Source organism: Ruditapes philippinarum, unplaced genomic scaffold (assembly GCF_026571515.1).
Source record: "Ruditapes philippinarum isolate M1 unplaced genomic scaffold, ASM2657151v2 ctg1121_1_1_1_1, whole genome shotgun sequence".
NCBI lineage: Eukaryota > Metazoa > Mollusca > Bivalvia > Venerida > Veneridae > Ruditapes > Ruditapes philippinarum.
In genome coordinates, this window is record NW_026863901.1 from 494181 (window position 1) to 518409 (window position 24229).

At 32.2% G+C, this 24229-nt stretch overlaps 1 protein-coding gene across 2 annotated transcripts; it reads left to right on the forward strand.

The window, feature by feature from the left end:
- The first annotated feature begins 8104 nt into the window (after window positions 1-8104).
- Window positions 8105-10093, forward strand: LOC132723755 (nucleolin-like). Of its 2 annotated transcripts, none has more exons than XM_060708531.1 (3): window positions 8105-9360; window positions 9584-9671; window positions 9928-10093. In XM_060708531.1, exon 1 carries the CDS (start codon window positions 8146-8148, stop codon window positions 8788-8790), a length of 645 nt encoding a protein of 214 aa, XP_060564514.1. In that variant the 5' UTR covers window positions 8105-8145; the 3' UTR covers window positions 8791-9360; window positions 9584-9671; window positions 9928-10093. The 2 variants fall into 2 exon arrangements, with proteins under 2 accessions (XP_060564514.1, XP_060564515.1); XM_060708532.1 differs by having other exon boundaries at window positions 8105-9356.
- Window positions 10094-24229: the final 14136 nt, after the last annotated feature.

Consider the following 24229-nt stretch of genomic DNA (forward strand, 5'->3'; position numbering starts at 1 on the left):
AACAGCAAAATTGATAACGTTTCTGACTCGGTTTGATTGAGCATGCTCATGAACAAACTGGGAATTGCAAGTAATCTTCCACGCTTCTTGGCACAGACTTTTTGCAGAATTTAACATTTAAACCATGTAAATGTTAACATTTTGAATTAAGAAAAACACGCAATTTGTCATCAACCTAAAATTATAAAAATAATAAATGATAAACTGAACGTGGATTCGATAACATCATATCGATGGTCTCACTATAAAATGCCGGACCTACATTTTTTTCGATTTTGCGTTTTTAAGGATAATCCTTCACCCCTGTCACTTGTCCGTATTTAATGGCAAAATATATTTTTTGTACTTGAATGGCGGATTGGCCCTCATTAGGGCTATTAAATATGTATCTACTATTCAGACCATTTGAAGTGAAAAAGAACCATTTTTCATTGACGCGCCTATATATAGTCACATCAAAATGTATCCACGACCTTCTAATACTATTTTTACAGAGTCGCAAAAACGGCACGGGTATGTGATAAATGCAGTTTTGTCTAAAAAAATACATTGATAATCAAAGTACAGAAGGCGCTGAATTTGTTTTTGTCTCAGAATGTCAGAAAGGTGAAGGCAATTTGTTTCTGTATAGTGCCACCAGTGTTATAACTGTGGTAAATTGGCTATTAGGATTATTGCAACACTGCATGATATTCAATTTAATGTTTATTTGGCTTAAACAATAAAAAAAAATAACAACAACATGAGTTGCCTTAACTGTGATTCAAACTTCAGACCTCTCGCTTACTAAAGTAGCGTGTAACCCCTCGACCACAGAAGTTATAAGATTAGTGCCTGAAGAAAACCAAATTATTCTAAATTAGGGTTTGTAATCCTTATTAATTTCGAAATATTTTGTTCACGGTAAACCTGTTGTTCAACATTAATCATTGAGCTTAATATAAGCATGCATATCTGTAAAGAATTACACAATATTAGAAATCTTCGGCCAATCGGGAAATAATTTTTTTCCCCGAGAAGGCTTGAAAATTTATACTTATAAAGGGAAGTAACCGCTTCGAGGAGTTCGGAATCCTTTCAGATTTCGCAAATAAGTATATCAGGGTCTGAAATTTCGCTACCATTATTTGTTTGATCTCACGACCCAAACAAATAAATACTGATGTTCAACATCAAATAGCAAAATGTTGAAATGTAAATTATACATAAGTATGATTATTCGCGTAAAGATCAAGCAAGTGAGCAGGAAAATTAAACACAATAACATGTTTGGAAAACACAAATGTCCTCAGCCATAATTCTTGTCAGTTACAAATTTTAAAAAAATCTTAACAAATCACTCAGTTAAGGACAGAAATATTGCCCCAAAAAGTGTAAACAGTTATATAACCTGACTTTGTCATGACGTTTTGTTATAGTGAAAAATATAAGTTGGCATGTCATTGCTATTTGATGAATAAAAAATTATTAAATATGCACAAATGCAAATGTAAGACCATGACCTTGAGCAAAGTGACCCTAACTTAAGAGACCAACTGAGATGTGTTCAATATAGATATGAGACATAGGTAAAAAGAACAAAGGCTATATAAAAATGTTGTAAAGAGATAAATCTATCACTAGCACAGATCACCTTGACATTGTGACTCTTAACAAGGTATGGTCGTTCAGACTATGAAAAATATCACCAATAAATAAATGTTGTATACACAAATGCTTGAAATCTATTTTTGGCACCCCTGAACTTTAACTAATCCAAAGAAAGAAGACCGAGCACGTAACTTCCTACCAATTATAAAAGACATCTATCAATGAATAAAAACTGTATGGACAAAAGAGTAAAAATCGTTTTTAAGCAGTGCTGACATTGACCCAATAGACCCTTTTTTACTCATAATCCAAAGGAAGAACAATGAAAATTATCTTCCTACCAAATATGAAAAACTCATACTAAAAAATATTGACTGTATGGGCAAAGGTTTAAATATCAATTTTAGCACTGTTGACCTTGACCCAACTGACCCCTTACTCAAACCAAAGTTTGAAAACCACGCAAGTCATCATCCTACCATATATGTAAAACACCAGTAATTGAATAAAGGCTGTATCAGCAAGTTCGTGTAAATCTGTAATTATCACTGTTGATCTTGACCCAATGACCCCTAACTCAATCCAAAAGAAGAAGACATCTCAATTTATGTTTAGCAAATATAAATGCCACCTGCCAATAGAAAAATGTTACATATTTTGAAGTGTTAAAAAATAATTTGGCATTGGTTACCTTGACTCAAATGACCCCTAACTTAACACGAAGGAAGAGGACTTCTTAGGCGTGTCCAAATTAAACTTGGATTATTTACACCAGTAACCTTTGGGGCCTTGGTCCTAGTAAATTCCCGCTTTACTCAGAAAAAAAAAAAAAAAAAAAAATTGGTTTTTTCAAAAAGAAGAAAAAACCATTGGAAAAATAACATTTCCACCTTTCCAATATGAAAGCTATTATTTATCAAATGAAGTAATTAGAAGAAAATTAAGATAAATCCAACTTGCTGGAATAGGCCGACCATACAACGCCCTATTTTCAAAGTGGTAAGAAGGGAAATAACTTATATTTGTATAATGTACATTTATATAACCTGACACTATCATGAACTTTGTACAGATAGTTGTAACTAAATTGATAGAACATCAGATATATCCAACATGCCGTTTTAGGTTAACTATATCCATTTTCAGAGTGCTGAAAAGGACAATAACTTAGTAAAAATGGAAGCCATAGTTATGTAACTTGCCCGATCATGTACTTTATATTGATTAGTAAGTGTGTAAATTATGAAACCTTTGGTACAGGTAGAACTGAAGAAAAATAATCAAAATTGCCGTTTTAGGTACAGGCGGACGGACAGACAGACGTTCGGTTAAATTACTATAATATGCCACGGTGCAAAAAAAGGAATGAATAAGAAAATATGACTTTATTATTGTATCTATAGTTTACAATGTCTGACAATGGTATATTACAGATCTCACATGATCCTTTAATAAATTACTGACTTTATGTATTTTTTTAGTTCAATTGTAGAATATAACAACTTAGCAGCAAAAGTGTGTTAAAATCAGATTACCAAACTACATCAGTTATAAAGTAAAAACCCGGAGCTTCATTTCGCTGATGCAAAATGCACTTTCGGAAATTTATAATGCATTTTATAAAGCCGAAGCTGCACCTACGTTTTATAAAATGCCTAAACTACTTTTAATGCCAAAAGATAAGATATTACCGTTACATTGAGATCATACATTGAATAGTTACTATATTAGATGTTAATAAAAAACAAAACTTTTTTTGTATTTTTCTGATTGATCATGAAAAACACTTTTTTCCTTCCCCTGAAAAGTTTACTTTTTGTACCTCCGGCATTTTATAGTGAGACCATCGATATGTTTGTTTCCTTCTATAAAAGACCCTTTTTAGGTTTAATTGTCGATGTAGTCATCTGCTCGTAAAAAACGATTTTACACCATGCGTGTAAAATATTGATGAAATTAGCAGATTCACAATTCACCGATTTGACTTTTAGATGAATTATATAAGTTCACTAAGAGTGTCTTTAGCTACGATGCAATTACCTCATTAATGAACCTTCGAATGACATGAGGAAGATAAGATACACTATTGACATTTCACATTTGAAAATCTTGCTTTTGTAAACTATTTTGTAATTTTTGTGAAAGTGTTAAACGATGGTATATCAATACAAGAATGACCACCATTGTCGTACAAAAAATCGATTGATTTTTTCTGAGATAAAACAATAAGAATCAAGAGCACCGCTAGGCGGAGCATTATATGCCCGAAAGTGTTTTTTTTCTTTACTAAGGATAAAGCATTTGTAAGACATTACATAAATTAAATAAAGTATTACCTCCTTCAAATAGCAATCCTCCTATAAAGTTTGAATATTGTGGGCCAAATGGAACTTATGCTCTGGGATATGTTTTTAGTTTTGAGGTAATAGCTACCTTGAACTTTGACCGTGTGACCCCAAAATCAATAGGGGTGTTTTACCCAATATGGACAATCATCCTATGACGTTTCAACACTATGGGCCAAATAGAAATTAAGTTATGTTCTAAAAACTGTTTTCAGTTTTAAAGTAATAGTGACCTTTGACATTGTGACCCCAAAATCAATAGGGGTATTCTACCCAATATGGACAATCATCCTATGAAGTTTGAATATTGTGGGACAAATAGACCTTAAGTTATGATCTGGAAACTGTTTTCAGTTTTAAGGTCATAGTGACCTTGACCTTTGACTGTGTGACCCCAAAATCAATAAGGCTCTCCTACCCAATATGAACAATCATCATATGAAGTTTGAACACTGTGGGCCAAATGGAACTTAAGTTACGTTCCGGAAACTGTTTTCAGTTTTAAGGTAATAGTGACCTTGACCTTTGACCTTGTGACCCCAAAATCAATAGGGGTCTTCTACCCAATATGGACAATCATCCTGTGAAGTTTGAATACTGTGATGCACATGGAACTTAAGTTATGCTCCAGAAACTGTTTTCATTTTTAAAGTAATAATGACTTTGACCTTTGACCTTGTGACCCCTAAATCAATAGGGGTCTTCTACCCAATGTGGACAATCATCCTATGAAGTTTAAACACTGTCGGCCAAATGGAACTTAAGTTATGTTCCGGAAACTGTTTTCAGTTTTTAGGTCATAGTGACCTTGACCTTTGACTTTGTGACCCCAAAATCAATAGGGGTCTTCTACCCAATATGGACAATCATCCTATGAAGTTTGAACACTGTCGGCCAAATGGAACTTAAGTTATGCTCCGGAAACTGTTTTCAGTTTTAAGGTGAAAGTGACCTTGACCTTTGACCTTGTGACCCCAAATTCAATAGGGGTCATTTACCCAATATGGACAATCATCCTATGAAGTTTGAATGTTGTGGGCCAAATGGAACTTAAGTTATGCTCCGGAAACCAAATTGCTAACAGACGGACGGATAGACAGACAGACAGACAGACGGACGGACGGACGCCAGGGGGTATAACATAATATGCCTGAAATTCTTTCGGGCATATAATAAAAAAGATGCAAATATTTAAAAAATCACTTGAAAAATGCATTTTCATGTATTAACAATAAATAATATAAATCGACCAGGAATATCACACATACCATACAATTTAAATATATGATGCCATTGTTTTGAAACATAAAATATAATGCAACCTTGAAAAAAAATCAAGAAATTAAACGGGCCTGCTCATGTGCATTGTATCAACACATGAGATAAGACATAACCTTTTTGTATTTAATAGAGGAGGTTTTATTCTTCTTTTATATATAAATTCTATGAAATTTTGGAATGAAAAGTTATTTGATAGTGCTATATTTGCTAAAATATTGCTTTCCGTCGGACATACGTATATCTCAAATTTCAATTTATTTATAACTAATTGTAGAATTGCTTTCTTAAATCCTTTCCAAAAATTAAGGATGCAACTCAATACACATGGGTTTGGAATAATATGGAGATACTCATTGCTCGCAACCATATTCCAATCCCAAAGCATGTGGTTATTTTAATCTTAAAACGGTTGTTGACAAGATAAATTCAAAAATAGAATGATAGAGAAATGTATCTAAATACATCGCAAAATATGTGTTATACTATTATGATAGAATGTACATTCAAAGGTTACGTATATAATTGTTTGTTAAACACTCTTTTGTTCGATTCGTACAGGAATAGTTTATTTATATTTGTATACTTTTTATATAAGTGAGCAAATATTTCCTAGACGTAAAAATGTAATTTCAACACACTGAACTATAAATTTCACGTCCATTATCAGGCTCTTATAAAAATGTTTTCCTATTATATGCGTACGTTTTTTACGTTTCCATTGCTTTTATTTTGAAACTCAAAACTTTTAAGTGCTTGGTTCTTAATGGAAAATATGCAATACCAAATACTAATTATGTTGATATATTATATAATGTGTATATTTTTAAGGTATGTCATTTAAAACAGAAGCAATGGAAAATTTAAAGATAAGTTACGTATTTAATTGTTTGCTAAACACTCTTTTTTCAATTCGCATTGGTATCATTTTTTTAATATTTGCATTTTTTTATATTAGTAAAAAAGTATTCCCTAGATGTAAAGTAATTTCCACGCATTAAAATATAAATTGCACGTCTATATGTGTACGAGTTTTCATCTTTATTCTTTTTATTTTGAAACTCAAACACATTTAAGTGGATGGTTCGTAAAATGAAGGTATGCAAAACCAATTAGTAATTATATTGATATATGTTATATCTTATACATGTAATATCCTATGCCAGTCGTGCACTTTCAAAATCGGAGAAGAATTACTCTGCATTTAAATTGGAATTTTTGGCTTTGAAATGGGCGGTGACGGAAAAATTTTCAGACTATTTGGCTTTAAAGCATTTTACAGTTTTAACAGACAATAACCCTCTCAAACATGTCTTAACAACAGCTAAATTGGATGCTACAGGACAGAGATGGGCATCAGCTCTTGGAGAATTCAACTTTGATATTATTTATCGGGCAGGAATCAAGAATGCTGATGCAGATGGAATGTCTAGATACCCGTATGAGGAAGTACAGCAGAATGGAACAGACATGGTGAAAATTGACAACAAGATAGTGAAAACAATATGCAGCAGTATTATTTTTCCTCCTTACATAGAAACATTACCAACTACTAGTATCAATATAATAGAAGCTACAGAATCACCAGAAACTCCAATGGCACAAATCGAAATGAGGGAAATAAGACAAAATCAAAGACAAGATGAAACAATTGAGAGGTGGCGGAGAGCTGTGATAGACAATAAACTACCAAGTAAGAACATGAACAGGGATGACATCTTATTGAGAAGAAACTTCAAGAACTTTAAAATGAAAAGAGGTATCTTATATAGACATTTAGAAGAACAAAAAGTAGACCAACTTTTTATACCAACTTGTTATCGCAACGACATATGAAAGGGTCTTCACGATGATGTAGGCCATCATGGAAGGGAAAGGACTTCAGCACTTTTGCGAGAAAGATTTTATTGGCCAAGGATGAAAGCTGATATAGATAATCATTTGTCAAAATGTAGTAGATGTTTACGCCGTAAAAACAAATTTCACAGTCGAGCTCCTTTAATAAATATAACAACAACATACCCATTGGAAATGGTGTGCATGGATTATCTGACGTTAGAACCAGAAAAAGGAATTGGAAACATTTTAGTAATAAAGGATCAATTTACAAAATTCGCTATGGCAATCCCAGCTAAGAGCCAATCTGCAAAAACAACAGCAGAAGCCTTTTATAACAACTTCATCGTACATTATGGAATTCCTACAGCAATACATTCTGATCAAGGAGCAAACTTTCCATCGGAGATCATTAAAAAATTATGTGTTATCACACAGATGAAACAGACAAAGACTTCCATATATCAAGCCATGGGTAACGGAATTACTGAGCGATTCAACCGGACGCTTCTTGACATGTTACATACTTTAGAAACTTCACAGAAAACAGATTTGAAGAAGTACATACCAACACTAGTCTATGCATACAATTCAACACCACATGAAACAACGAAAATTTCCCCTTTTGAATTAATGTTTGGCAGAAAAGCAAAACTTCCAATAATTATTGATGCTGTATTTCAACAAGCGACAGATGAAAATGAAACAACAGAAAATGCCTAAAACAGACTACATTAAAGAATTGAAAGAACGTATGGAAAGGACAAATCAAATAAGTACAGATATCTCTGATAAAACACGAATTAAACAGAAGAATTATGTCGATAAGAAAGCCAAGGCAGCAACTATATCTGTTGGTGGCATAGTACTGGTGAAAATTTTTAAATTCGATGGTTAGCATAAATGTGCTGACAAGTTTGAAGAGGAACTATATAAAGTCACTGAACAACCCAGACATGATATACCTGTGTTTAAAGTGAGATCTGATATATCAGGAGTAGAGAAGATACTACATAGAAACCATTTGTTTCCAGTCCAAAGTCAGGAAACAACAGAAGAAGAGTTAAATACGGATATAATCGACGCATCGAAAGGGATGGAAGAAAGAATACCGGTATGTGAAAATGAAGATGATGATGATAATGATGATGATGATGATTCTGACTCGGATATTGGATATGCAGTTGTTAGTAATACATCTGAATTTGGGGACGCCCATAATCCTTTACCTTTGACAGAAGATCATGGTATACCGAAGACAGGAGATAAAGTAGACACAGAAAACAAAGGAACAGACGAAGAGGAACTTGAATCTAATGAGATTGAAGAAGTGGATGACATAGAAATACAAAGTGTGGATTCAAATCATCATGAAGAACATGTAGATTCAGATGACACACCTATTGAAATACACACAGGTATAGACAATGACACAGATGACAATTCAGAAACAAGCACGGAAGTGACAGATGAAAATTCACATGTTGATGAAGGTCCAGGAATTGAAGAAATCCCTGAAGAGCCTCCACCAAAACCACCTCCAAGGCCTAAGCCAACTCCAAGACGTTCTGTAAGAGAACGTAAACCACCAAATTGGCAGAGTGATTACCACATGAATCGAATGGTACCAAGACCATATGATACCAATCTACAGGCATTAGATGTATTGATGAATTCTGGCGTATTGAACAGGATTGATATTCATGTGGCACAGAAGTTATTAAATACATTGTCTGATTGATATATTGTATTCAGTACTTTTGTATTTAATTTTATATGTAATGTATTGTTTGAATTTTTGTAATTTTTTAACCTTAATTGAATAAATTTATATTCTAATCATTGAATAAAAGCCAATATAAATTAAAATAATTCAGTATATATTGCGAGGTCGCATTATTTAAGAAGGGGGAGGGAAGAATTGAATTTATATAGACTGTTGTAGAGATTAACTTTATATACTTGAAGTTAACTGATATTAGAAGAGTTGTAAAAAATTTCTGATTAATTCAGAAAACTGATGAGTTATATTTTGAGAATTGTTTTCTTCAAATAGAATTATTTGATGTGGATTATTCTTTGTATATATGATAATGACGGGACGTCATTTTCTAAGGTGGGGAAGTGTGTAACAGGATGGATAATTTGAGTGTCTTGATACATTTTTGGTTGTTTGAGTTGTTTCCCTTGGTTTCCCGCAATTTTGATCATGTGACTAGTTTTGTCTTTGTTGAAGCGGCTTTGTGAAAATTAAGATCAGACATTTTCTTAGTGTTTTAAATTTATTTAAAATTTGGATTATTGATAGTTGGTATTTATGATTTTGAGTTGTATTTGGTTATTATCAGTGTTTTAAAGAGTGTATGTCATAGATTTGTTTTTAATTAAGTAATGATTGTGGTCTTATTTGAAATATCATATGTTTTCGTGGTTTGAGAATTGTTTCAGAAAAAGCAGTAAATCTATCTTTCTATTAACTTAATATCACATTTCATTCCCATCACTTTGCACATTTTGTTTATTATAATTTGCAGAAATTACAGCACAGAGAGTTTGGAAGTATGTGTGTTTTGAAGAAGATGATGTAATATGATATAATTGTACATTCAGTTCCACAAACTGGTAAGTTTGGATATTCTCTATGATTGTTATGTATTTTATGATTATTTCATTAAATGAACTATTTATGTTAATGACAGCCAATAGAAAGCATATAACTATATTATATGTTAATGTACCTATGTGTAATGTGTTGCAAATATCTATTTGTAATTGATCAACTAAGTAAGGATGTTTTTATTATTGATAATTATGCTTTTCAGATATAGGAACTGGATTTCACTTTATTTTTATGTTGATATAATTTGTTTACTTTCAGAGTGTCGATTGATTTGATCGATTCGATTGAATGAGATTTATTGACGATTCATTGACGATTCATTTAGTTTGTCGATCATTGATTGGTTTACTGATGTTTGGATATATATGTAAGATTGATATACATGTATGTGAACTGGAAGATAAATAAATACATTAGAACTGTGCACAGTTATTTGTTTGGAAAGACATCTTTGATCCATATTTAGACGCCGCAGCGATATAAGAATAGAACCCAATTTCTTGGTTATTACAACCTTTCAATTTCAACCAAGTTACATATATTTTTACAATGGCATTAAAAGAATCCTGTAAAAAGTATGCAAAAGTGACTTTTTTGTAAATGTGCCCATTTGATAAAACTTAGTTGTATTTATTGACATTGATGTTTTTCATATGCTTATTAATTCAAAATACTTCGCAAAACAGTGTCCCTCATTTCTGTGATAGTTGATACATACTTACATTGCCCTGAAGTGATCAACAGCTTTTATCAATTCACAGTGTTTTGTTCTGTGTTTCATGGAACATTTTACGTATAAATTCTGTAACTGATATTTGTACAACAGCGGGACTCATTGACAGTGTACTCAATAACGAAATGATAGAAAAAACCTAACGTGTTTTTTCAATTTCAAGAATGTACTTTATTACACATTAAATATTGTGTGCAGTTGTCTTTCCGTTATAAATCATTGACAAAAAATATGAAAATATACGTTTTATTAGATGCCGTGCTGAGCGCGGCGTCTAGTAGATATGCATTCGCCTATTCAGCAATGGGGAAAATTTTAAACTTGATTTTGTGTATCTTTTTTTTTAACAAAATCACACTGTTGTCAAATTTTCTAATAAAAATATCTTTTCTGATGTACAACATGTCACCGAGCTTTAAGGGATTAAAATTAACGTTTAACGAAGTGAAAGTGCCATGTTTGAATATCATATTCTTTTTATTTACCTAATAAATAACGTGCCATTGAGCCAGTCTATAGTTGTTCGTTCTAAAACTTAACAGTTGAAAGAGGTAACGACTGAGGCAGTGTAACTCACTTCATTTGCTCCGCCTCTGTTGAAGTACGACACCGCCTTAATTGTCACCAAATTTAATATGATACTTACTCTGGATGCTAGCATTTAGTCTTCGTTGACGGAGGTAAGGAAACCAGAACAACTATGATCAATATCACTTACCTGCAACATAAGAGCGAATCATTAAATTGCAAGTTACAAAACCTAAACCACGCCTACTATTACAGAGGCGGTTCTCTCTCAATCGTAAAGAAAGAACATTTAGCTCAAACAGACCCGTAAGGCAAATATGCAAACCTGTGTATAATCAAGTAGTTGAATCTTTTAGAAATAAGAAAACAATACGTAACTAAGAATTGATTATATTTAACAACTTATTCATAACTATTATTTGATATTACAGACATATTTTGTTATTTGTTAAATAACAGAACAGTTCGTCCTCAAAATCATTCGAACATTATGCAATTCGCACCAATATTTAAATGGACATATTCTCGGCGCAACGAAGATGTTTTTACCTCTGTCTTTGTCTTGAGTATACCAATCATTTCAATTTTACTTGTTATCCTATTTGTTTGTTCAATTTTAGGCATTACTTTGTGAATTTATGCATTAGGTTATACTTTTTCACAAAAATATGAACGTTATTATTAAACAACGAGCACATACCAAGAACATGGAGGAAAAATTGACTTGTGCTTCGGATATTTAACTGTAATAGAGAACGATTTTCAAGGCTGATTTTGTTCATTTCCAGTGACTGTTCATGCAGTTAATGTTTAAGTTACTTATTATGATATATGTGTTCGATGCAATATTCGGAATTGATGATCAATTTGTCACTTAAATTGACATTAGTTTCCAGACACAATTCATCACACGTGGCTCCATTCTATAAACACAGCTGAATAACATTTTAATTTCTATGTTGGACATTCAAGGAATGGTAAGAATTTACCTCCGAGATCCAAGAATGTTATATATAATTATCTATGGTGGGACATGGTTTTGTAAGCAATATGTGGCATGCATAATATACTTGACATATGTTCAAAACTTTTGTAATTTTTGTATGTTAATTTTATTATATTATTCAAATTCTGCATACATGGGTCAAATAATAAGAAAACGTTTTTCCATCTACATCATCTCTAAACAACGCATCCCTTAAATGTTGGCGCTTTATTCTTTAAAAATATTTAACGAAATAAATACGCAACTACTGACAGTACTATGTACAGAATGATTGTTGAAACTTAGAATGAGGGGCTTCCATGAAGTGATAACTTGAAGATCGTTCAGCACGACATTATTGTTGTGCTTGTGGTATTTTTAGTTTCAACTTTTCGGCATTTTCTAGTTGGGTGGTTCCAATATTCCTACTTGAATAATGTTGAATCACCCTTAGGATATGTTGCCTGCTTTTTAAATTTGTCTTTTGACGTCTTATCTGTGATACGCAGGCTTCATTACCTCTGATCCCCTTTTAAATTCCATTTTATTTAGTTCCGCCCATTGTTTTCTCGTTTAGGTCACACGCTTTTTATTACTTGGGGACCATACGCCGCTTTTCATGGAATGGCACGGAAGTGTCACATTGAAGGTTCCATGATAACCGCCGTATGAACACATCTGCGGATGTTTCTAAATTCAAAATTTTACTATTTCATATTTAAATGTTGAATTCTGCTTAAGCCGGTGCTAGGGGGCGTGGACGGTAACTTGCACTTTCCAATACCGTCCATGAACAGGCTCAATCAAACCGAGCCTGCAACATTTTCAATTTTGCCGTGTTGGGCTTTCTTTAGGGATTCTGTATTTATCTATTACTTGATGACAGCATATAGAATTTTATTTGTTCACAATAATAATAATTAGATATATTTTTCGCTGTGCTGAAAGTCCAGAACATCTAAGATACAACATAATTGTTATCGAAATTCAAGTTTATCTTGAAACAAAGGAACATATTTCAAAATATCTTTATCTTGGAAAAAAACAATACATAATTGCATCGTTAAAATAGTTGTTATAATGTTTTAAAAAATTATGCTTAGAGCAAATATATATTGCCTCTTAAATGGAAGGTATAAAGCTATAAAGCATAAAAGATGAAATAAGCTTAAATTACATAATACAGTTGCTGCCGTTTACAAATGATAACCTTCGTTTTTCGTTTCAATAACTTCAACATTTTGATACTATAAATGTTCAGGTAATATTTGATGCTCATTAAAATAATCGAAAGTAGAACATAAAGGTTTCCGCACCACATTCCCTTATTCAATGGTAAATAATTGAAAAAAAAACAACAACAACAACAAACATAACGCTCCTATTCTCTTTCTATTATCAAGGTGTTGTAAATAGCCGTACATTTTTTTTAAATAAATACAAAAGAAGGGAAAAAAACCTTATAATCGTCTTCATTGCTTTACTTAATATATGAAAATAAGACTAAAGAAGCATTTTGTAAAATTGTTGAAATTCAAGTTATCTTGAAATAAAGTAACATATTACATAGTATCTTTATCTTGGAAAAAGCAATACATAATTGAATGAAAGGCATGAAGCTATACTTTAATTATATATTGTCAAAGAAATAGTAAAAAAGTTAAAGGTTTATGTCTCTTAAATACTTTCAATTATGAATAAGGATAAAAGATGAAATTAGCTTCAATTATATAATACAGTTGCTGCCGTTTACAAATGATTACCTTCGTTTTTCGTTTCAATATCTTCAACATTTTGATACTATAAATGTTCAGGTAATATTTGATGCTCATTAAAATAATCGAAAGTAGAACATAAAGGTTTCCACACCACATTCCCTTATTCAAATGGTAAATAATTAAAAAAAACATACCTCTCCTATTCCCTTTCTATTGTCAAGGTGTTGTTAATAGCCATACATTTTTTTAAATAAATAGAATAGAAAGAAAAAACCTCTTATCGTCTTCATTGCTTTACTTTATAAAATAATGAAACAAAAAAGACAGTAGTTGTAAAATCTAAAAATATATAAAAAAATATGCCTTTAATCTTATTATACGTATAAAATGTTATATTATCCTATTCCGGTTTATTTATTTTGTTTATGAAACGGTGATTCGCATACTCCATCAATAACAAAGAAATGTGTGGGTTATTTTGTAATTGCAATATTTAAAATCAGTTTAAGCAATTTGGCAGCGAAAAAGCTATGAGGATTTTAACAAAGAAAGACACACAATAATATGGTACAAAGATACAATCTGCATAATTCTTCATTTCTCATATCATAAATTGAATGTACACGTTCTATTTTAAAACTACTAATCTAATGTTTCAATTATTATCGAATAATGCATCATTTTTGACATGTTAAGTGTATCCTTTTTTTCATATCAATTTCAATTAAAACGACAAATATATGTACATGTCGATTAAAACGTTGAAGGAGAGGGGCAAGGTAATAGATAAGGTAACCATCTTGGAAATCGAATATTTGCTATTAACTGATTTGCTATTAACTGATTATTCACTCTGAATGTGAATATAACAACGCAGGCTTTCTACTACCTCTACCAAAAAAACTAGGGAAAAAGTAGGGCATTTTTTTACCAAAAAGTAGGGCAAAGTAGGGATTTCTGATGTTAAAAACTAGGGACAAAGTAGGGATTTCTTACCGTTTTAGTTAAGAATTAGCAAAACATACCATCACCAAGACCACACCAGGCTGTGTGTATCTTCAGTTCAGTCCATGCTTGAAAGACATGCACCTCATAGGCAGAATGTTGCTGAATGTTTTGCCAAGGCACCATGAGCAGAGCTGCATCAGTACTAAGGCTGTAGTACTTAAGTACCAGTACCAGTACTTGCCAAGTTATGCAGTACCATTACCAGTACCAGTACTAGATTTTAGCTTGGTACTGCAGTACCTGTACTTTTTTGGGGGAAGTAATTAAGTACAAGTACTAATACTTTTATATATTCATCAAAGTTTGAATAAATACACAGTGTCATTCAAAATAATTGCAAACATTATTCAACAAAGAAATAAAATCATTTACTTTAAAGTTGACACTACATTTTTACAACTTAAATGAACGAACATACTTTTTACAAACAATAATCATCATATATTCATGTCATATGTTATTGTTTTGTAACCGCAGTCAACTGTAATACAATGCAATAATCTTACATGTTAAACCCACCAGTCTTTTTGTTGCCTTTTACACCTTCACACCTCTGTTCAATTTATACCAAAGTAAATAACTTTTTTATGGTGCTAACAATATCACTTGAAATATGATTATTTAGAATAGAAGTAATTTATTAGTGTTTATTTTGCTCTTTTTTTACTAGTAAATACAAAGTAATAAGATTGCAATAAGGATATTTTACCAGTAAAGAGTTATTGACTCTGTTTATCTCAATTTAATTTTACTTTAAGTCTTTGGTGCTTTTTATGATGAATACTATGTTAACATTTGAAGGAATATTGCAGCAAATTATTTATAGATTTGATAACTTACTTTTTCACAAAAATAAAATAATACGTGGAATTTACAGCTTTACTTTATGAGTAAAAATAATGACATTTTTATCAAAACCAAAAATACTGCCTAGTAATGCAGTAGCAGTACCACTTTTTTAAGACAGTAATGCAGTACCAGTACCTGAGTAGTAGCAAAATTTTGTAAGAGTGATTCAGTATCAGTACCAGTACTTGCAAAATTGCTCCAGTATATAGTAATAATACTGCAGTACTAGTACCAGTAATGCAGCTCTGACCATGAGTCTTTCAAGGGTGGACATCACAAGGAGACACTAACACACACCTGAACTATTAATCAATTGCAACTGAAATACAACTGAAATGCCATTTTAAATATCTTCTTTTTTCATTTCATTTCAAAATGAAAAAGTAGGGATAATAGGGCTATTTCAGAAAAAAGTAGGGCAAAGTAGGGATCAAAAGAAAAAAGTAGGGAAAAGTAGGGACCAGTAGAAAGCCTGACAACGGTTTTCCTCATATTTTGTAATATATTTTAGGATCACTATGTTCTTAACTTGTTTTGTCTGCAAATAATTTGTCAAAATATCTGTGCGACAGTGACTAGCTAATTTTACATAAATTACTTCAAACCGGTATTTTATGCTCACGTTCTTGTCGTTCTCAAAATAGCTTACTTGCGTTTTGAACTGATACGTTTCATGCAGCTTGCTTTTACCTAATAGAAAAAACACATATTTTACTAAATTAAAAAAAAACGATGCATTGTGGTAGGAAAAAGAACTCATTCTAAAACATTGAACTCGTTTCATGTAGTTTTCTATTATGTATAACAACATACAGGGGCTTCAACATCAGTGGTATTATATTAAACAGTTACTTGAAGTACATATTTTTCTTCGTTTGTATGTGAATCCCTTATTTTCATAACATGGATTGAAAAAAAGTTTGCTGGAACAATGCTTACTTACTACTTTTTTCTCCAGCTTAACTAGTGGAATAAAATAAGAGCTTTTGTATTTGCAATAGGATCTGTGTTGATTTACATTGTAGCAAAACTTGCCAGTTATTATTTTACTATCAAAGCTCGTGCTCCAGTACTTATGAAGACGATTAAATATTGCTTTATTAATAACTTTACAATATGGTACGCATAACAATTAATAAAATATATTATAAATTTACAAAAAGCGAGTAAAACACAAAAACGTGCTCTAAAATCGGTAATTTGGGAAGTAAATTTGACTTTTGACCTCATTCTTGACCGTGAAAAATAGTATTCTAATAATTTTTTCTAAATATCCACATCTTAATTACTTATTAATTTTGACGAATTTTGATGATACCTTACAAATGAAAAGAAGTATAAACTATTTTAGTGATCAGATATTAACATTTAAAAAAATGGCGGGAAAATTGGGCGCCATCTTGGATCTACCGGAAGTGCAATCCGATAAAGCGTCGCGAAAAGTTTAAAAAAGTAAGAACATGCATTTTGCTACAGTATGGTATAAGTCAAAATTGTATAGCATGCCGGACACTTTTTTTTAAATTTCGGATGCTTGGGCTCCTACTACCACGTACTTGTGAAGTGCTAACAATCATATAAAGTATTAGGTATGTAAATCATTAAAATACAAACACTTTTTTCCGTGATCATTATTACAAAACAGAACTGTTATCGTTAATTTACACAAAAGCTTATTTCACTTCGAAAAACAAGATGCTATTAATGAAGATTATTGTCAATAAACCAATTTCCCTGATGTATAATTTGCAAAGTTTAAACAAATTAAATTTAGATTATTCTTATAAAGATGTTTATGATAATTATTGCATTTCTTTCATGAACCTAATGAAGTTTCGAAGATATCTTATACTGTTCTCTTGTCAACTTTGTAATCCTGTCAATATTTTTTTTTACTGTTCAGATATTCTCCAAATATCATCAAACAGGTGAAGAATGGAAAATCTAAAAGCAAGCTTATAAATGCTGCAGACGTGTTTTGACCATAATCATTTTCTATTCAGTTGGCAAGTTACTAAATACATACAATTATATTTTATTTTTTCTTTTCCTAAAAGCCAATTTATTTGATGTAAATACGATAAAAAAGATCTATGTGCATGCCAGACTATGGATTTTGTTACATACTTATTTATTATTATGCATGTACTATTAAAATTTGGAGAACGGGTATATTCATGAGAGATAATAAATAAGTGCAATATCTCGCACAGCACTAGCACCGGCTTTGTCGGTATTCAATCAACAATAACGTGCCTGAATCGATGATCCTGAAGGATTACTGGGGGTAAAGTACGACCCTCGCAAGGCACTTGACATCTGCTGTTGTGAAGTATAAAACCTGGAAAATGGATGATCCCTTAAAAACAACGTAATTAAAACAACAATATCATGTTTAAATTGTAGACTCGGTTTGACTGAGTCTGATCATGCGAGATATGTATAAGTGCAATATCTCTCAAAACCCCTCGCACCGTCTTGAGCGGAAGCAAGTCTTCAAATATTACGTGCTGGAATCAATGATCTCTAAAATCGCATTTTCTAAAACATGCTATTTTCTATTGTTTTAGATTGATCTTGAAAATTTAAAAAAAACACGAACATTTCTGGTCAGGAATTTTATATAAATACCCATGAAGGTTGATATTTTCTTGTGTATCAATTATGAATCAGTTTCTTATCCAGATATCTTAATTTTGATCTGTATAATTACATAACAGTGAATTATTGTAAATGATATTTCGGTTCTTTAACAGTATACTTTTATACATAAATGTTATAATTTACATATTATTCATTAAATTATACGTTAATTGTGTCATGTTTTGTGGCTATGCCTTACCATATTGGATTAAGAATCAGTAATCAAAAAGACAATTATATGTATTTGTAATATACGAATACGAAATGTTTATTTGTATAAAGCATAGAACAATGCTTATAACAAGTACAAATTGTAATATATACAATGTTTGGAGATCAAAACATGGATTTTTCCAGCAAACATAAGATGTTTCATGGAATATTATGTTCAATATTCAATATAATATTTAACATGTTTAATATATATGTTGCGCTTGCATGCATAAGTTTCAAATAAACAGACGCCAACCTACAATATCCTGAATAGTCTGCACATAACTTATTCTATCATTTTCTAAAATATAAAGACATGAAGAACACTAAAGTCCTTTAGACTAAAAGTAATATTCACTGTTAGCAAGTCAGTTCTTTTGAAAGATATACATGCAAATGCAAACATCTTAAACAATAAATTATGGTTCGAATATATTTCATTTTCAAATATTACTAGAAGAGATATTATGAAATACGTTGTCTATTTGCTAAGTAAATAAATTTAGATAAAGCACATATAGTTTTCTTAGAATTAGAAGACATTAGGCTACCGAATTTTTTTACAAGTATTAATTGTAATATATACAATGTATGGAGATCAAAACATGGATTTTCCAGTAAACATAGGATGATTCATAGAATATTATGTTTAATATTCAATATTTAACATGTTTAATATATATGTTGCACTTGCATGCATAAGTTTCAAATAAACAGACGCCAACCTACAATATCCTTAATAGTCTGCACTTAACTTATTCTGTCATTTCTAAAATATAAAGACATGAAGAACACTAAAGTCCTACAGACTAAACTTAATATTCACTGTTGCAAGTCAGTTCCTTTGAAAGATATACATGCAAATGCAAACATCTTAAACAATAAATTATGGTTCGAATATATTTCATTTTCAGATATTACTAGAAGAGATACTATGAAATACGTTGTCTATTTGCTAAGTAAATAAATTTAGATAAAGCACATATAGTTTTCTTAGAATTAGAAGACATTAGGCTGTCGAATTTTATAACAGACGGCCAGTGACAATAATAAGGTTTAAAAAGCCTTTTCCTCAATTCTCCATAACGTGGACAGACTAACAAAAAATGATACTCTGTTTCAGGTTGTCTCATTAAACAAGATTTACATATTCTTTCTGATCTTGGTATATTTTCATATCGACCAGATTCTACACATAAGTTATGTGATGACGTTCTAAATTTAGTAATAGCAATTCTATGATTTTTGTCTGTGATTAAATCAAAATACTTTTCACATTTAAAATCATGTTTAAAAATGCTATAAGTTTGCAGACGACCAGAATTGTTTATATCAGTATACCACTTCTGTATAAAAGTATCTATAATTCTTTGTCTGATAATGACAAAGGGAATATCTATATCAAACTGGTTAATCCATACATACGCTAAACCATGGGTTGTTAAAATATTTTTAATACAAAAAGCCCAGTTTTTCGAGTTATATGTATTCCCAGAATCAACATCTTGCTTAAGCATTGAATAAACTTTTTTAGCAATCTCTGTATCGTCAAGCTTAATAATTTTCACCCAAAACTTAATCATCTTAATTTGTCTCATCACAGAAAAAGGGTAACGGCCTAATTCACCATATAGCGCCGAGATGTTAGTTGATTTTCGAACGCATAAAAGTCGTCTCAAAAATTTTGTATGTATTTTTTCAACATCGCGTCCGTCATGCATTCCCCAAATTTCTGATCCAAAGTTAAGGATTGAGCCGACAAGTGAATCAAAAATTCTACATTTTTGAGAAACAGACAACTCAATATTATTAAATATGGTAAAAACGTTACAAAGAGCAAATTGAAGGTTGGCTTTGATCCACATGTTCAGTAAAACAAATCATGTCATGTTTATTCCATATCTTGATATATATTATGTTTGAATAATTTATTTTAATATTGTTAAAAAGAGGCCACCGTATGCAGCTAAATATGATAAAATTGATCAACAATGCAGCATTCTATGACGCGGCCCCAAACTAAGTCCTGCAACAATAAGTACCGACAGATGACCAAGAAGGGAACCTTGCTGTCATTAATTGGGTTGGAAGCTTTGATTGTGCCATCACTGCTGAAAAGCTTTACAAAGATGTTAACCTAAAGTATTGCCATCCTGCCGTTAATGGGAAACATCTTGGTGATGTTCTTGGAAACAGTTTCTACATTTATCTTTATTTTTATGTCATGGATAAAGATGAACGAAGATTTCGGGAGCATGAGAGTTGTATATCTCTACTGGATGGAGAATCCAAATTATTTAGACGAGAAGAGCTCTATGTATGGGCGAATTCCACTTTAGATGTTTAAGGGAAAGAATGTATGCTCAAGTTAAAACGAGATATTAACATAAGGCAGAAGTATTGTTCTGCTGACGGAAGCCTTGCGTTGTACAAGAAAGTTTAGATGTGAGAACAAGCAAAATGGATTCTATTCTACGAATGAAACAAGACTTGTGGAAATGAACATCTTTTGCCACCTAAAACAAGACTTACTTTAAGACATCTGAAGAAAGATATTCTAGCTTTTCATTCAAAATTTGTTTTGGTGCCAGCGGACAAGGCGGCTAATAATATTATAATTGTATGACGAATCCATTACATTAACGTTTTGCATAAGGAACTTAATAGTACTAATGCGTATTCTAAAACCTCTGCCTCCGAAAAAAACATTGTAAACAATCATATTACTAATATTTCAAATCTTAAAGTACAAATTAATGAAAAAGAACTTAAACTTCCTATTATGTATTGGATTCCTAAATTACATACAAAACCTTACAAAGCTAGATTCATTGCTAATTCTACATCTTGCACTACAAGTAAACTTTCTATTTTATTGACGTCTTGTTTGACTGCCATTAAAACACATGTAATTAGATATTGTGATATGGTCTATGAAAACACAGGCAAACATCTCTTTTGGTCAATTAAAAATTCTGGTGAAATCTTGGATAAATTCAAAATTAAGAACTTTCAAGCTTCAACTGTCAGTACATACGATTTTTCTACACTTTATACAACTTTGCCACATAAATTAATCAATGATAAACTAATTTCCCTAATTCAGAAAACTTTTGCGAGGGAAAAAGTTACCTTTCTAGCATGTAATTCTAACAAAGCTTTTTTTACTAACGGTATTGTAAAACATTATACTATGTGGACCTGTGACGAAGTTTGTAGAGCACTCTCTTTTCTTTTAGACAACATTTATGTCAGGTTTGGTAATACCCTATTTAAACAGATCATAGGAATTCCTATGGGTACTAATTGTGCACCCTGGTCGCCGATTTGTTTTTTGTACTGCTATGAAAGAGACTTTATGTTGAGTCTCTCTGAAGATAAAACAACAAGATGTTATAGTCGCATTTAATATACTTCCAGATACCTTGATGATATTTTTAATTTAGATATCCTTATTTTGATCAAATGGTGTCTGACATTTATCCGCATGAACTACAATTAATAAAACGAACTCTTCAAATTTTAGTACATCATTTTTGGATCTTCATATTACTATCAACAAACAATTCTATTCACACGAAAATCTATGATAAAAGAGATGACTTTGACTTTTGTATAGTTAATTATCCACATTTAGATGGAGACGTACCCCATGCAACATCTTACGGGGTTTATGTTTCCCAGTTAATTAGATTCGCTAGAGCTTGTAGCAACGTAAAGGGATTTCAACGAGCGGAATATTTTATTACCAGCAAGCTTCTAAAACAGGGCTACCGCTATCATAAATTACGGAAATATTTTACTAAATTTTACAATCGTAACTTTGATTTAATTTCCAAATTCAATAGTGATTTAAAAACTCTTCTGCGACAAGGGATTAGCCAGCCTGGTTTTTATGGCGATGTGATTTACAAACTTCGTAAGATTTTGGGTCATGGTAATTTTTTCTGCTGTTTTTACTAAAATCATTAAACGTTTTATTAAAAGAGGTTATGACCCTACTATTTTAAGACATACTGCATGTTTAGTGTTCAACCCTTTTACAGTTTGGACACTACGCTTTCCTCTTGTAATTGCATCTGACGGACCAAGTGGGAGACTCTATGATGGATAGTTCGTAAAGCCCTTTGGGACTGAATTGTCTTAATGTTCGTCTTCTGCCTTGCTTCGTCGGGCCCTTGTAGGTGATTTTCTTGTTGCTCTGTCTTCCTTTAGGACATTGAGTACTTTTGTTATGGTCATTGGGTTTTACTTTTATATGTTTCTACATGATCATTTTAGTGTTTTACTTATTTAACCTTTTGTAACCATGACAACTGTTAGAATTTCACTTGGCGGGGATTCATTTTATTTACACTGTCTCGTTTACAGGAACATGTGGGGCTAAGAGCGAGGTTTGGTGCACCATTAACCGGTTTAAACTCCCCAGCAGTCATTATTATGCTGCTGACCGTTCCAAGGCGGCGCCCCACTGTGTTCCTCAGATTTATGTCTTATGTTGTTTCATACTGTTTTGGTGACACTTTTGCTTGTGTCCCTTGTTGTTTTCTCGTCTACGGTAAGTATTTTCCCCATTGCCTCTAGTTTTTATTTCTTTGATTACTCACCACCCCCTCCCCCGGTCTCCTGTCCCCTTCCCCTTTGTGGGCCTATTTTTATTTTCTTTTGAATTCCTAATCAGTTACAAATTAATTATCATTTAATGATTAACCTGTCCGTGCTCTGTCTTTGCCCTGTCCTGTTTTTGTTTGGGGTCCCCCTTGGTCTCCTTGCCATTGGTTCTTCTTGCTGGGTCATGTGGGGGTTGCGTTCATTGAACGCCGCCTTTCCTTGTTGATCTTGTTTATCATATTTTTGTCCGATGATAATTCAACCTATATTTTATTTACAAAAATTTTGGATTCCGTCAATCCGCCAGGTAGTTCGAGTAATAATTAGAAAATGCGTCATTTGCCATTAAACAGATGGGAAACCATACAACGCTCCAGATCCACCACCTCTTCCCAAATATAGAGTTTGACGATGCTCCACCTTTCTCAGTCACAGGAGTTGATTTTACTGACGCTTTATACGTAAAAGATAAACCGGAAATGAGACAAAAGCATACATCTGCCTATTCAAATGTGCATCAACTAGAGCCGTTACACTTAAACTAGTCCCCAATTTATCTGAAGATTCATTTCTTCAAGCATTCCGAAGATTTTGCAGTCGAATTCAGACTTATATATAATTTGAATATAAATTAGCAGGTGTCAAGTGCCGTGTGGCAGCTGTAAAAAGTTGCCCCGTAACTTCACTTCAGTGTTGTTATATTTGATGCCAGCACTATTAATTGTTGAGAATTGAGTACCGCTCGAGCCGGTGCTAGGGGGCGTGAGGGATGTCGCACTTATTCATTATCTCTCATGTACAGACTCAATCAAACCGAGTCTGCAATTCTTATGCAATTTTGATGTGATTAATGCTTCCGAGGGATCACTTTGTACTTCACAACAGCAGGTATCAAGTGCCGTGTGGCAGCTGTAAAAAGTTGCCCCGTACTTCACTTCAGTGTTGTTATATTTTCTGTTCCTTCGGGATCATTGATGTCAGCACTATTAAGTGTTGAGAATCGAGTACCGCTCAAGCCGGTGCTAGGGGGCGTGAGGGATGTTGCACTTATTCATTATCTCTCATGTACAGACTCAATCAAACCGTGTCTGCAATTCTTATGTAAAGTGTTGAGAATTGAGTACCGCTCAAGCCGGTGCTAGGGGGCGTGAGGGATGTTGCACTTATACATTATCCCTCATGTACAGACTTAATCAAACCGAGTCTGCAATTCTTATGTTATTTTGTTGTGATTAATGCTTCCGAGGGATCACTTTGTTTCCAGAATTTTAT

Excerpts from the sequence above, each read along its gene's own strand:
- LOC132723755 (XM_060708531.1), top strand. The coding sequence starts at position 8,146 with ATGGAAGAAAGAATACCGGTATGTGAAAATGAAGATGATGATGATAAT.